The sequence below is a fragment of the Ischnura elegans genome, chromosome 3, assembly GCF_921293095.1.
Source record: "Ischnura elegans chromosome 3, ioIscEleg1.1, whole genome shotgun sequence".
Lineage (NCBI taxonomy): Eukaryota > Metazoa > Arthropoda > Insecta > Odonata > Coenagrionidae > Ischnura > Ischnura elegans.
The window spans coordinates 96,900,941-96,915,535 of record NC_060248.1 but is presented as its reverse complement, the minus strand read 5'-3'; the positions used below and the strand labels follow the sequence as shown (position 1 = coordinate 96,915,535).

General features: G+C 39.7%; 1 protein-coding gene across 1 annotated transcript; it reads right to left on the bottom strand.

Moving 5' to 3' along the window:
- Positions 1 to 7,808: 7,808 nt before the first annotated feature.
- On the bottom strand, positions 7,809 to 8,559 carry LOC124156214. The gene is made up of 2 exons (XM_046530609.1): positions 8,481 to 8,559; positions 7,809 to 8,387 (listed from the first exon to the last, which is right to left on the bottom strand). Exons 1-2 carry the CDS (start codon positions 8,538 to 8,540, stop codon positions 7,809 to 7,811), a joined length of 639 nt encoding a protein of 212 aa, XP_046386565.1. The 5' UTR covers positions 8,541 to 8,559.
- Positions 8,560 to 14,595: the final 6,036 nt, after the last annotated feature.

Below are 14,595 nucleotides of genomic sequence, written 5' to 3'. Positions count from 1 at the left end.
TCCTCACGTAATTCACGGATTAAAAATGCTCTACACAGGAATAATATAGAATTCAAGTATTCAGAAAACGGTATCCAATGAAGTCGTCGCAGTAAATGAATGCCAATGACATTTTTTTTATTCCTGGCGAAGACCAAAGTAGTATTGTTTTCTCCCATGGGAAATAGTATGTAGCCTTGGGAAGGTCTCGAAGAGCAGAAGACGTCAAAATTTTGGTAATTGAAGAAGGAATATTGAAAGAATGCACTCATTTTGCCCGCATCATTCTCGAAGATTAGAAGTAAATGAATTAAAGTCAAATGTTTTTTATTCTTGGCGAAGACCAAATCCCGTGAAGTATTAGTCGAGTAGGGTGTGTGATGACCCTAGCGTGCCTTCCATCGTCATCGGTATACATCATACGGAGACCCAATAGGACGCTGTTAAACGGCTGGTCTCCGGGGTGGGTAGAGTAGGGGGGAGAAGGCACCACGGGTGTTAGGTACTATTGTTGGAATGCGATTACCCATTCCATAAAGCGTTGAGGATAGAGAAAGACCTTTATATCGCTCGCTGGAATTGGTGTCCAAGAAGATTGAAGACTAGGGAAATGGAGGGGATTGCTTTCGTAATTCGTAGGTAGAAACAGTAGTCGTTTGAATTTAAAAATACAAAAACCCAAAAAAATGAAAAAACTAAAATACAAAAATAATATATTAATTTTTTAGTATTGCATGCTGATTAATCAAAATGAACTTTGTATATAAATTGACAGGTTAATTTACTCTTCGATTAACTCATTGTTATCCCTGTACGAATAATTTACATTATTTTCGTATAACTTCGAAAACTTGAAGTTCCGCTTGACTGGAGGTCAATTTTTTGGTACACACTATGAAGAAATAGTGATTTATGCATGTTTTGGAAAACAAAAACCAAAACCACAAATAAATTCAAAACGGTAGAATAGAAAATTAATAGTTGTAGAGTAGAAAATATATTAGTACACCATATGATGTATGTCGACTCTTTAATAAGAAGCACCTAGCATGATATATTAAGGCATGGGCTACAAGAGGAGTTCTTTGGAGTACGGTGTTATTAATTTTATTTACATTATATCAACTTCCTTATCCCCGGTATCAGTTTTGCAATATGATTTTGACATTAACTGAAGTGCGTGGAAGTTCCCCATTGCTGGTGGGGAATACATATTTATTCAGAACAAGAATGATTCGTACTTTATGCATGTAATAAAAAACTAAAAAAATTAAATTTTCTTACACAGGACTGTGGAGTTGTGTTGTCACGTGGATGAGTCAAGAATTCTGCTGCAATATTTGATTGCCGGTATCTATCTTATCATGAATGTTAATCTGCAAATTATTTTCAGGGCAATGGGGCCTGCTTCGAAGGCGTCTTAATTATGGTGACAGTAGGGCGCCAATGATTGGGGATCCTACCAGTTGGTAAAACAGAAGGGGTCCGCAATCATTGGCGCGATAGACCGGCCATCGGCATTCATATTCACTTGTTTGAATGCTGGGAACGGGTTACTAACAAGCTGTTTGTGGTACCTCACGGGTCAGCATGGAAAACCACAGTTAACCGAAAGAATTTCTAATGAAGAAGCAGGATCAATTTCAACAATTTTAAATTTATTGGTACTACCGGTTTCGCTGGTACCAATATATTTAAAATTGTGAAAATTGCTCCTGCTTCCTCATTATGTTCCTTTTCCTCTTCATTTCGCCTGAAACCTCAGATTATATTCGAAAGAATTTCTGTCTAAAAAAACCGAATTCGATCGTTATACATAGAATCTGCAAGCTATATTATATATTCAAGTCTTGCTATATTTGCCATTTCTTACATGAGATAGTTCTATTTGAAACATATCCTTAGATATATGAGTGTCCCAACCCCCCGCCACACCACGTACAATTCACCGGTTCTCGTTCGATCTCTTTTGTTACTTTGCATCAAGAGACAGTAATATATTCACTTGCATTCCATAGGAATATGCTGCTGTCGAAGAAGAGATTCCTGTGGTGGAAGAAGGGGAAATTGGGGGATCCATCTTTCGTGATGGACATTGTATTCGTAGATGACGATGCCTGTCCGGCAAGTGCTCCACTGATGGCAATGGCAGAGGCACGGGTTAGTTAGTTATTATTGTTTTTAGGGTGCGTCGACATCTTAGGTCATTTTGCACCGCATCATTCCATTCGTAAGGATTGATTTAGGGAGGATCACGTCAGCAGAGGCACGGGGGAGTGTGAGCCATGCCACCCCGGTGTCATCAGGCGAGGACAGGAAGAGGAAGTCATCCACAGCTGATGACACCAATGTATTCCTGAAGACGGCTGCAGAGGCCATAGGATGCCTCTAGACCAAGTTCAAGCCCAAGGATGGCGACACGAGTTTTGGGGAACTTGTTGCCTGTAAACTAAGTGGGGTTGCTGATAAAGGCAAAAAGATAAGATAATGATTGAGATTTTACAGGCATTTACAGACAATAAAGGGTGAAGGATTTAAATGAGATAGTTTGTTTCATTTATTTTTCAAAATTTCACCTTATATTTAAATTGTATTTGAGCTAAAATAACTTTTATATATATTTCTAATACCCAAAGCTGATTGGGTTGGTCTGTTCCCAGTTTGTTGTGGTAGCATTAGTAAAGGGCAGTCACCTTTAGCATTCCCGGTGTATGCAGCACCATTATTTTCACAAAGAACATTGTGCAGCATTACTGCTGCCAGAACTACAATTTCAACCTTCTCCGGGCTCAGGTTGATAGTAGTCAGGAAAACTCTGAAGCGGTTGCTCAATATCCCAAACGAATTTTCTACGACTCTCCTAGCCTTTGAAAGACTAATTAAAAATTTTCTTCTCCTCATCCAAGTCCCTGCTCGGATACGGCTTCAAAATGCGAGGATTTAACGGGAGGGCTTCATCGGCAACAAAAACGTACGGCACCTCTGCTTGCCCATTTGGCAGCCTTACATTTGGCGGAAAGTTCAGTGTTACAGGCTATAGCTTTGCACAATGTACTCTCGCGGAATACTCCGCCATCGCTCTACCTTCCATTCACTCCGACGTCAACAAAAAATAAATTTGCACTGAGCATCAGCGACTGCCAATAGTACAATCGAGTGGCTACCCTTATAATTAAGAAAGTGGGAGCCAGCACTGGCCGGTGGGATAAAAGCTATATGCTTCCCATCCATGGCACTCAGACACATGGGGAAGTTTCACAGGCTGCTGAACTTTTCAGCAATATTTTCCCACTCCTTACATTTCTGAGGAACCTAAAACAGGAATAAATAAATGAAACCAACCGTCGCCTTCAATGTTAATCATCGAACGTTCTTCACGAGTAATTAATTACCTGGAGATATTTTCCTTTCAAGATGCGATAGATACGCGCACATGGGTATGATATCCTACATTTATATAATTGTAATTGTGTTTAAAAAATTATAGATAGTGGAGGAGCTCGGTTACAAATGCGAATTTTTCCTCTTTCAGACATGGTGTTCGCCACGAATCTACTAGGAGACACTCACGAAAAAATTTCCCGACTGATAGCATTCCTACACTCAACTCGACTTTTCAGTAAAATATTAATGATACCTCTTGTAAATTATTGACACGTTAACTTCAGAACGGGCCTAATCCCCTTTATCAATACCAGTCAGTGAGTGGTGCAAAATGGCCTTAGCCGCCGACGCAACCTATAAAAGAAACACTACTACGAATCTACTTAAGTCCGTGAGGGAACGTGGTATGTTACTACATTCTTATGAAATGTTTAAATGAAACTATTCCTCCCTTTGGACGTGTATTTCTTATTTCCGTGTTATTTTTTCATTTGAGAAGACTGTTTGTGAACCACGTGGTTCGCCAATAGAGCGTAAGTCAATGCCTCTTGCGTTTCAATCCTTAATAAAATCCAATGCCTCTTGCGTTTCAATCCTTAATAAAATCAAATCTATTTATGGGTACTCATACATTTGTCTAGCTGATACATATGTATATGCACTTTTTGTTCTATTTTTTCTTATATTAAGTTGCGTTCTGTGACATAGACGTTTAGTGTAAATCTACATATTTTTTGTAATATTTCTATTTTATATTTATAATCATGTATGTTCTTACGGGACACAGTTGTCCCGGAATAATAAATTTCATTTTCTATTTCTATTTACTAGTATATTTCGTATACCTTATAGTAGCTGTGAGTGGGGCAATCTACTACAGAGTGAAAATGGCCAGTCCGGAGAGGGCCAAACGTCTACAGAAGGACATAGAGCAAGGACCGAATCATTTCTTTGGTGACCATAGTAAATGTGACTTGTATTATTGCAGAGGGCCCAAAAACGGAGAGGAAAACATGGTCCCTCATTTCATCAGTTGCGGCATATGGGAGGATATCACTTATGCTAAAAGTCTCTCATCTCGTCACTCCGCTCGTTTAATAAATAACTTGACTGACAATCTTCTTGAGTCCTACAATTCTTATGCAGCAAAGTACGCAGGAGGGAAAAGAGTAAATTTATTTTTGAGGAGGGCCTATGAAACTAGGTGCGCCATTGCATCTGTAGCCTTCCAAGTGAAAGTCGAAGTAAATAACGTTACACAAAGGACTAACAAGGAATAGCCCAAGAGACTTCACAAAACAATTCTGTTTTTCTCCAAAAAGAATAAGGAATACATGAAAAAGCGACGTCTGGAATTCATTGCAACTTCCAAAAAGTCCCACATTTAGCCGAATCTCTCTCTCTCTTTGGATTATTGAATATTCAAAATTTCCTTCTTCCATGTCCTTCTAGTCCAGTATTGCACTGGCTCATTTATAATATTTAGAACATTTTGCTGGATGATTTTATTATAAATGATTATTTTGCTCTCTAATGCATTAATTATCTGGTGCCTACGACATTTAGTGGGCAGTTGTGTTTTCTCTGATCCATGTGTGTTTAAGCAGTAGACAATAGTTTATGTTATTTGTTAACGGGTAAGGGTCTCTTCATCTATCTCTCTGCCTCCTAAGTGGTTCACGACTGATTGGTGCCATCTCATCTAGTTTCTCGATGGTTACCTTATTTGTGTAATTTTACCGTGATTTATTTATACTTCATCACTCTTTTTTTAAATTCTTTATATTCCCACCGTTGCATTCATGTTATCATGGGGACTTTTTTATGATTTCCATGCATTTTGATGTCCGATATAGTGAACCACAGTTTTTTCATGCTCTGGCCTGATCAAGTAAAAGGTAATTTGAAGGGTTATTGTTCATTCTCATTAGTTTGTGTGTCTCACTGGGATAGAAGAAAACTTGATAATATGTTAATTCTCTTGTTCCAGTGAATATTTTTCTTGAAGGCTTATGCAAAACTTTTGTAAGGCGGTACGTGTGGATCAGAAAAGATCTCCTTAAAGGAGCAACAAAAGAAAAAAATAATAACAATTATTCCTGATGTTCAAAGTGACGTCGCATTGGCCAGCCAAGAGTCAATGAGTGATTTCCTATCGTCACTAAAAATGGATCAAACCTCGCGGGAAAAGCTGGAGAGGGAAGCAAGGGACCAAATTCGCAATGCGACGTGGCAGTCAGAAAGGTGGAAGAGGTTCTCCTCCTTTGGCTCTAGTTAAATGTGAGAATGGTCGTGTTATTAAGTTTACTGGTTTAGTTATATCTGTATCAAATTTTGATTGCATAGATGATGAGGCGATACGCAACCGGCTTACGTTTATACAGGCGACGGAACCGTTTTGGATTAAGAATAAATGTCTTTCACCGAAGGAGGAGAATGATGAACCGGTCGAAGAGGTTGAAGTATATTCGATATCGTCGGATTCAGAGAGAGGCTGGGTCGTAATATAGAATATTTCTTCCCATAGAAAAATGCTGTTGTTAAACATGTGATGAATCGGTACTATCAAGATAATTTTTATTTTTATATAATTGGTGATACTTGGCAAACGGAATTTAGGCTATTAGATTGGTCATCTTTGTTTCAATGTCCTTCGAATGCTCTCAAGGGAATAGCTGAAAATTAAAAAAAATGTTATGGTAAAGAAGAGTAAAATATATTTAAAACATTTATCTTCATCTGTTGAAGAGTTTGAGTTTCTAGGTGCAGACAGTGATTGCATTTGCATTTTCCCCAATTTACCGCATTATCTCTCCAAAGTTACCAAAGCGAGAAAGCCTCCGAAGCCCCACAATGTTCAAGTAGAAGTGGAGGCTACCGCAGTAGAGATGGTTGAAGAATTTACGGATGCTATTGCATGCCCGGAGGAAGCTCAAATCGACTCGACTAATCACCACGAAGTAGGCTCGATTCTTGATTTCGGGAATTTTTTAATGTTGGCGGATGTGGTACAAAGATAACCTCATGTGTTCTGTGTTGCTAAAGGGAAAGACTTTATATTGACTTTGTGGGACCTTTACCTTTGACAAAAGGTGGACACCAATATGTACTTTCTCTTGTTGATGGTTTTTCTAAATTTTGTTTTCTTGAGCCAGTTCGTAAGGCTACTGCTGGTTCGGTTGTTTCAATACTCACTCAAAGAGTGTTTTCTAAATTTGGTTTCCCAAAATATTTGGTTTCTGATAATGCACAAGTTTTTAAATCTCATGCCGTAAAGGAGATGTGTTTGCAACTGGGGGTTAAGCAAATTTTGTTTCTCCATACTATCCCTGTTCTAATCAGGTAGAGAGATTGCATAGAAATCTAAAATCTGCACTTGCTATTATGTGCAATAATGTTCACCATACGTGGGACACTATGCTGGCTGACTTAAATTTTGCCCTGAACTCTGCCTCACATTAGAGCAGTGGTTATTCTCCTGCCAAAATAATTTTCGGCAGAGAACTTAAGCATCCTTTAATTAATCAGTGGGACATTCCAAAAATCTTTATTCGAGAATGATCTCAACGATAATGACAGACAAGCCTGCCTGAATCATGTTATTGCTAATTTAAAAAAGGCTAGAAATAGGCGTAGAGAAACCTAAGTAGACTACTGGGCGGTATAGGCAAGCCGAGCTCGCAAGAGAGTTAGTGACGGGGTTATTAATGTCAACATTAAACACGTCCAACTTTTCTGGTTAAATTATTTGTTGTGATATAACATTCTCGAATTATTTTTAAAACATCTGCTCCTATTCGAAAAATAATATGGCGACTCATATATCTATTTTGAATTGACTTACCGAGTTCGCAAGAGAGTTAGTGACGGGGTTATTAATGTTAAAATTAAACGTATCCTATTTTCTTGTTAAATTATTTGCGGTGACATAATAATTTAAATGTTTGACAAGTTGAAACTCAAGCACACTTTTAAATAACGGGAAACAAAACTTAAATATGGATTACATACGGATTTGTCGAAACGGCTAACAGAAACGCTCAGAGATTTTTAAATAAGAAAACCGATCACGACTTTACTTGTAATTCACTTAAACTCTATCAGAAACTGTTGAGAGAGAGAGGTTTTTTGAAATAAAAGAGAAGAATAATACATTTCCTTTGAGAGCAATTTTATTTCTCTTATAAAAGTTACATACAAAACATTACATAACATATCAATAATTTTATTAAATATCAATAATATGGCGGCTCAAATAGCTACTTTGAATTGACTTACCGAGCTCGCAAGAGAGTTAGTGACGGGGTTATTAATGTCAACATTAAACATAAAGCATGATGAACAAAGATTAAGTAAGCAAACCATATTTTGAGATATTCATCATACGATAACTGATCTAGGGTTTTCAATTACTTCTGGTTGGATTTCTAAAATTAAACAAATTATTAATTGCAAAGCGTATTTATTTCGTCACAAACTTGTCCCACACAAAAATCACAGAAACACATATTATTTATGATATTACTCAGGTAAGAATCGCTGAGAACGTTGAGGGAATCTGATATATCACTTATTATTGAATAGTCCGAATTGTCCACAATTATTTGGTTGGGACAGTGAGGAGAACACTCATTTGTCACTTTTGAGGGAGATAAAATCACAGTACTGGCACTAGAGTTACACTCTTCAACACTTTCACTGTTAACATCCTTAATGATGCCAATATTGTTATGTAGCTTTTCAAAAACTATTTCCATGTCACTATCTTCGTCTACCTCTTTGGGCAGGAGTTTTGGTGACCAGAAGGAGCTTTCAAATGTGGCATCCGATGTGTGTTCACTTTCACTGGTTAAGTTTCTTCCTGGAGAATCGTTCGCAAAATTAAATTCTGCTGCATTTTTTTTCGGGGTTGACATTACGGGCCGTACAAAAGACGTCCTTTCTTTCAAATGGCCGTACTTTTTAACCCATGGAGGCGGGTCCTCAAAATCTGAGTCCGAGTCCAGATCGGACCAGTGGTTTACCTGAAAATAAAGCGCAGGGTAGTAAATACAAACTACCAACATGGATGTTTACATTGATGCTATGAGTATTCAATATTGAAGAATAAAACTTACCGAATCATTATAATAATGCCCGTCTTCCTCGCTGAATAATTTCCTCTTCGCGTTCCTCATTTCTGGCACTCGTTTTCCGAAAGAAGAGTGCGTGGAATATTGGCTATGCCGGTGGTTGGACTGCGGGTCCTCGATGATCTTCGTACACCGCGGGTACTCGTTAACAGGTGGGGTTATTGGCTATGGCTTTGGCGATGCACTGGCGATGTATGACGAGCGTGGGCGAGGAGCGAGCTCTTTATTGGTCGAGGGAGAGAATGCTCCGCCCTCTCCCGTGACGTCAAAGGGGTTGGTGGCGTAGATGACGAAAAGAGAAAGTATACGTGGAAAATTACCACTTATGTTTAATGACTATTTGGCATCGGTCGCTCACGCGTCATCCGTCGTCCAACTGTCGCTTGGGTAGATAGCTTGTAGTGTATTGCTGTGCGAGTGTGTAAATCCCGTTTCGGTGTGATCTGTAGCTGATTTTTGAGAAGCCGTGTTCACTATTTCCGTTTACTTATTCAGAAAATATAATTCAGTACATCTTTGATGCTGAGTTGCTGATAATTGGCGTGGTTGTGTGTGTGTGTGTGGCTGTCACAGCGCTCGGGCGGCAGTGAATATTGTGTAGCTGTGTGACTATCTTTAATTTTTTTGGCTGAGGTTTAGTAATATTGTTTTATTGCAATCTTGTTCATTTGTTTTTTATTGCTTGGGAATATCCCGTTTTGGTGTGATCTGTTGCTGTTTTTGAGTGGCCGCATTCACAATTTTCGTTTGTTAATTAAGAAAATATTATTGAGGACACCTTTGATTCATAGTTTCTGTCAATTAGTGTGGTGTGTATGGCTGTGTGGGTGTTCGAACGGCTGTGAATATCCTGCTATTCAGTGATCGTTTTTAGATTTGTTGTCTTTGATTTTGAAATATTATTTAATTGTGACCTGGTTTATTTGTTTTTGGCATTACGTACGGTTTATTTGAATAAAAATACAATTTTTGTGTATTTTTTAACGAACGGGCCAACCGTTCACCTTCGCTATGGAGCAAATTTTAAAACTTGTTCCGGCAGCAGATATTATCAGTGGGTATCATGCTGGTGCATATAACACAGATGCACTTATGCTTAGTGCGCATGATGCATTGAGCCATCGAATAATGGTCTTGGGGGAATGTGTAGATGAAGGGTCCTTGTTAATTTTCACCAATGCAGTGAATGGTATTCGTAGGCGCCATCAGGCTTCTACCGCGAATATTGAAGGTAGTCCTAATCGGTCAGGTTATGGGGCTGGGATTAATTTTACGGGTGCTAGTAAAACAGCTGGCGTTGTCAACACTTTTAGCGCTGACAACACAAATAAAGAGCTGGCACAGATATTAAATTATCTTGATTTTATCCCTGATGATGTAGAAGCTGCACGGAGCGCTCAGGTGGGGCTTGAAGGGAATGAATTATCGCAAATCATGGATACCTTGGAAAGTACTCATAACAGAGAGTTTAGCGGTGTAAATGTGGCAGATAAAATACTCAAAAATGATGTGTCAATTCTCTCCGGTAATTTATTCCTCCACCCTACCTCGACCGATGCATTGGAAGCTGACTTTTGTGACATTGATGTCTGCACTCAGACATTAAACAAAGCTGCTATTCTAAATCCTTACCTCTCCCCTCTACCCTCCACATCCAGTTTCAACCCTCAAAATGGAAATATTGATACAGACGTATCTACTTACGGTGATAGGGGTCCAGAACCGTCAGTGACTGATTCCGCGGCCGGTTCCGCTGCACAAGGGGCTAATATTAGGGATATGGATCAGACGGCTCTTTCTTCGAACGACATATCCGTTGAAAGAATGTTGGATGATTCGGAGGAGTTCTTTCGTGAGTTGCCTACGGAAGATGAACTCATCCAGGTTGGCGGAGGGCACGGTAATGGGGATGACGCTCATTTTACAATTTTGGGTGAGAGCAGGAGTTATTTGAGGAACTTCCGCATGTGGGGGAGGGAGGTAATTATTTCATTAAATCCACCACCAAACGGACAAAATCCTTTGCAATGGTTTGGAAAAACCATCACCAGCATGTTGAAACTTTTTAAGACAGGAGTCTCTCCTAGTGCTAAAGCAAGCATAGCTTTTCAAAACGAAATGAACCCGGCACTCTCAGTCCATATATCCTTTAGACGTCTAGACCAGTTGGATGAGGAAGTAGTCTTGGACAGAATAGAAAAAATCGTCCAATCAAATGACAAGTTTTTAATGGAAGGTATTCACCATGTATCTTTCACTTACGTAGATATGCCGGAAGGTGGTCGTCCTGGTAAAAATCCTCTCCTAGGTTTCAATGAGTTTTGCAAGAGCAAACGTTCAATTATAGTTATCGGCAACGATGACAACTTTTGTCTTCCTAGAGCGATTGTCGTGGGTGTTTCACGCTTTGAGGATTCGAACGATGCGTACACAATGGTAAGGAGAGGCAGTAAAATTCAAAAAGCGAGATCTCTAACTCTTTGTAATAGGGCGGGTGTTACCATTACTGAAACCGGAGCAGGCCTCGATGAGGTACAAATGTTTCAGGATATCTTGCCTGAATACAAAATAACCATTTTTGGGGACCGCAAAGGACGAGAAGTCCTGTCCGAAGGACCATCCACGCCCAATCCTCAGGGTGTTGAAAGAGAAAACATTGACTTGATTTATGGCGAAAATCACTTCAATGTCATAACTTCACTCACTGGGGCTTTTGGTTATGTATATTATTGAAGGCCATGTCGTGTATGATACAACAAGTCCTTTGAGCACAGGTGTAAGTCCGATTGTTCAAGGTGTCTCACGTCACCCCCCTGTAAACCCTGCAAGACAATTAATTGTCCTAATTGCAAACGTTCGTTCTTCGGTGAGGAATGCTATCAAAATCACTGTAAACCGAGAGGGAATGGGAAAGCTACGTGCGAGGTCATCAAGTTTTGCGAGACTTGCTGCAGAATTTACAATATAGCCACCAACAGAAAAAACCATGTGTGCAATGAACTCTTTTGTAAGATTTGTAAACGACACCACCTCGCAAACGCTCTCTGCTACATGCAACAAAAGAAAAAGTGCTCTAGGTCAAATGATTCATATGCCTTCGTCTTTTACGACATTGAGTGCCGGCAAGATGACAAAGTTGTCGGAAAAACAGACACATTTGTTCATGTTCCTAATCTCCTCGTCTGCCAGACAAGATGCAACCACTGTTTGGATGAGGAATCAGCCGGTACGGGATGTGTATCCTGCGGCGAGAAGGAGATAGTTTTTGATAATGAAGACCCTGTTTCTGATTTCCTTGACAGTCTTGTCTGTCTAAGTAAAAAAGGCTTCTAGGAAATCATCTGTCTGGCACACAACGCCAAAGCGTACGACAACCACTTTCTTTTAAAGTGCATTATTGATAAACTGAATTGGGAACCAAAAGTTATTTTGTCTGGAGCAAAGCTCATAAGTATGTCTTTTGGTGTACTGAAATTTATCGACTCTTTGAATTTCATGCCCATGGCATTATCGAAGTTGCCATCCGCTTTTGGGTTGGGGGAAAACACATGTAAGGGTTATTTCCCCCATTTCTTTAACACAAGGCGTAATGCCAATTACGTGGGACCAATGCCTCCTGCCGAAGCCTACGGGATTTTCCACATGAATAGAGTTGAGAAGAAAAAAATGATGAACTGGTATAACGAAATGTCCTCCACTATTTTTGATATGAAAAGAGAAATTCGTAAATACTGCGTCCAAGATGTTAATGTATTACGGTTGGCGTGCCTAAGGTTTCGGGACATGTATATGTCACTGAACGATGTCGATCCCTTCCGTGAGGCTATCACGATTGCCAGTGCCTGCATGGTTGTCTTCAGAAAGAACCATCTGCGCGAAAACACTATTGGAATCATACCACCAGGTGGTTATCGTTGGGCAGAAACCCAATCAAAAAAAGCCATTCAGTGGATCCTCTTCGAAGAATTGGCGAGGGGTATCAAAATACAAAATGCAGCTGCCAATCGGGAGGTTCGCTTGTTGGGTAGGAGGGTTGACGGTTTCGCCGATATAAATGGCGAGAAAGTCGTTTTTGAGTTCCATGGTTGTTTTTTCCATGGTTGCCCAACTTGCTTCAAATCACGACACGATCCCATCCATAACAGCCCGAGTGAAACGATGCACAAGCGCTATGCAAGCACTGAGGCAAAAACGGCCATGCTTGTTAAAGCCGGGTATAAAGTTATTGAGATGTGGGAATGCCAGTTTGGAAGACTGCTGAGCAGGAACCAACAGGCGAATACATTTGTCCAAGACCATCCTCTTCTTCAGAGAACGCCATTAAATCCAAGGGATGCATTTTTTGGCGGGCGCACTAATGCAGTGCGTTTATATCACAAAGCAGATGAGACCCTAGGAGAGCAAATAAAATATTTCGATGTGTGTTCCCTCTATCCTTACGTTAATAAGTACAAGCATTATCCTATTGGCCACCCAACAATTTATGTTGGTGACGAGTGTCCTCAACTTGAAAATCTTGAAGGCTTGGTGAAATGCACCCTCCTCCCTCCAAGGGATTTATTTCATCCTGTACTTCCGATAAAAGTAAACCAAAAACTTCTTTTCCCCCTTTGTGCCACCTGTGCCAGAGAGGAAAATAATGATGCCTGTGGGCACAACGCTGAGGAGAGACAGCTTACCGGGACTTGGGTCACTGTAGAGGTCAAGAAAGCCGTATCCAAGGGATACACTCTGATAAAAATACACGAGGCCTGGCATTTCCAGGTTAACAGTATGACGTCCAGTCCGGTGAGGGAGGTCTCTTCTCTGACTATATCAATACGTTCCTTAAACTTAAACAGGAAGCAAGCGGTTGGCCTGAATGGTGCATTTCTGAGGCAGAGAAGAATTTGTACATTGACCAGTTTAAGGAAAGAGAAGGTGTACATCTTGACCGAGATGCTGTACAAAACAACCCTGGCCTAAGATCGCTTGCGAAACTAATGCTTAATAGTTTCTGGGGAAAGTTTGGCCAAAGGGATGATCTATCAAAAACCACAATTCTAAAAAGGGGGAATGAATTGTACAGCCTCCTGAACAACCCAAACGCTGAGGTTTCTCGCCTTGTGCCAGTGAGCGAAGATGTTCTATTTGCTCATTGGATGGAGCACAGTGAAGCGATTTCTCCCTCGCCAAAATTGCCAGATTCTCCAGGAAGAAACTTAACCAGTGAAAGTGAACACACATCGGATGCCACATTTGAAAGCTCCTTCTGGTCACCAAAACTCCTGCCCAAAGAGGTAGACGAAGATAGTGACATGGAAATAGTTTTTGAAAAGCTACATAACAATATTGGCATCATTAAGGATGTTAACAGTGAAAGTGTTGAAAAGTGTAACTCTAGTGCCAGTACTGTGATTTTATCTCCCTCAAAAGTGACAAATGAGTGTTCTCCTCACTGTCCCAACCAAATAATTGTGGACAATGTTAACTCTAGTGCCAGTACTGTGATTTTATCTCCCTCAAAAGTGACAAATGAGTGTTCTCCTCACTGTCCCAACCAAATAATTGTGGACAATTCGGACTATTCAATAATAAGTGATATATCAGATTCCCTCAACGTTCTCAGCGATTCTTACCTGAGTAATATCATAAATAATTTGTTTCTGTGATTTTTGTGTGGGACAAGTTTGTGACGAAATAAATACGCTTTGCAATTAATAATTTGTTTAATTTTAGAAATCCAACCATAAGTAATTGAAAACCCTAGATAAGTTATCGTATGATGAATATCTCAAAATATGGTTTGCTTACTTAATCTTTGTTCATCATGCTTTATGTTTAATGCTGACATTAATAACCCCGTCACTAACTCTCTTGCGAGCTCGGTAAGTCAATTCAAAGTAGCTATTTGAGCCGCCATATTATTTTTCGAATGGAAGTAGATGTTTAAAAAACGATTAGAAGAATTTAGCATTCTTATAACTCAAATATCACTGATTTCACGAAAACATTGAGTTTTAATTCTGAACTTTACAGTCACTTAAATTTTGAGATGACAATGAAGAATAGCTATGAAAAGCGCACGGGTCATTACAAAAAATTGTACTCGCCACGTAGT

What these genes read in the sequence shown, in the direction of transcription:
- LOC124156214 (XM_046530609.1), bottom strand. Translation starts at nt 8,540, where the DNA reads ATGAGGAACGCGAAGAGGAAATTATTCAGCGAGGAAGACGGGCATTAT. An exon ending in GGCATTATTATAATGATTCG is followed by an intron (nt 8,388 to 8,480) that starts GTAAGTTTTATT and finishes CTTTATTTTCAG; the next exon opens with GTAAACCACTGGTCCGATCT.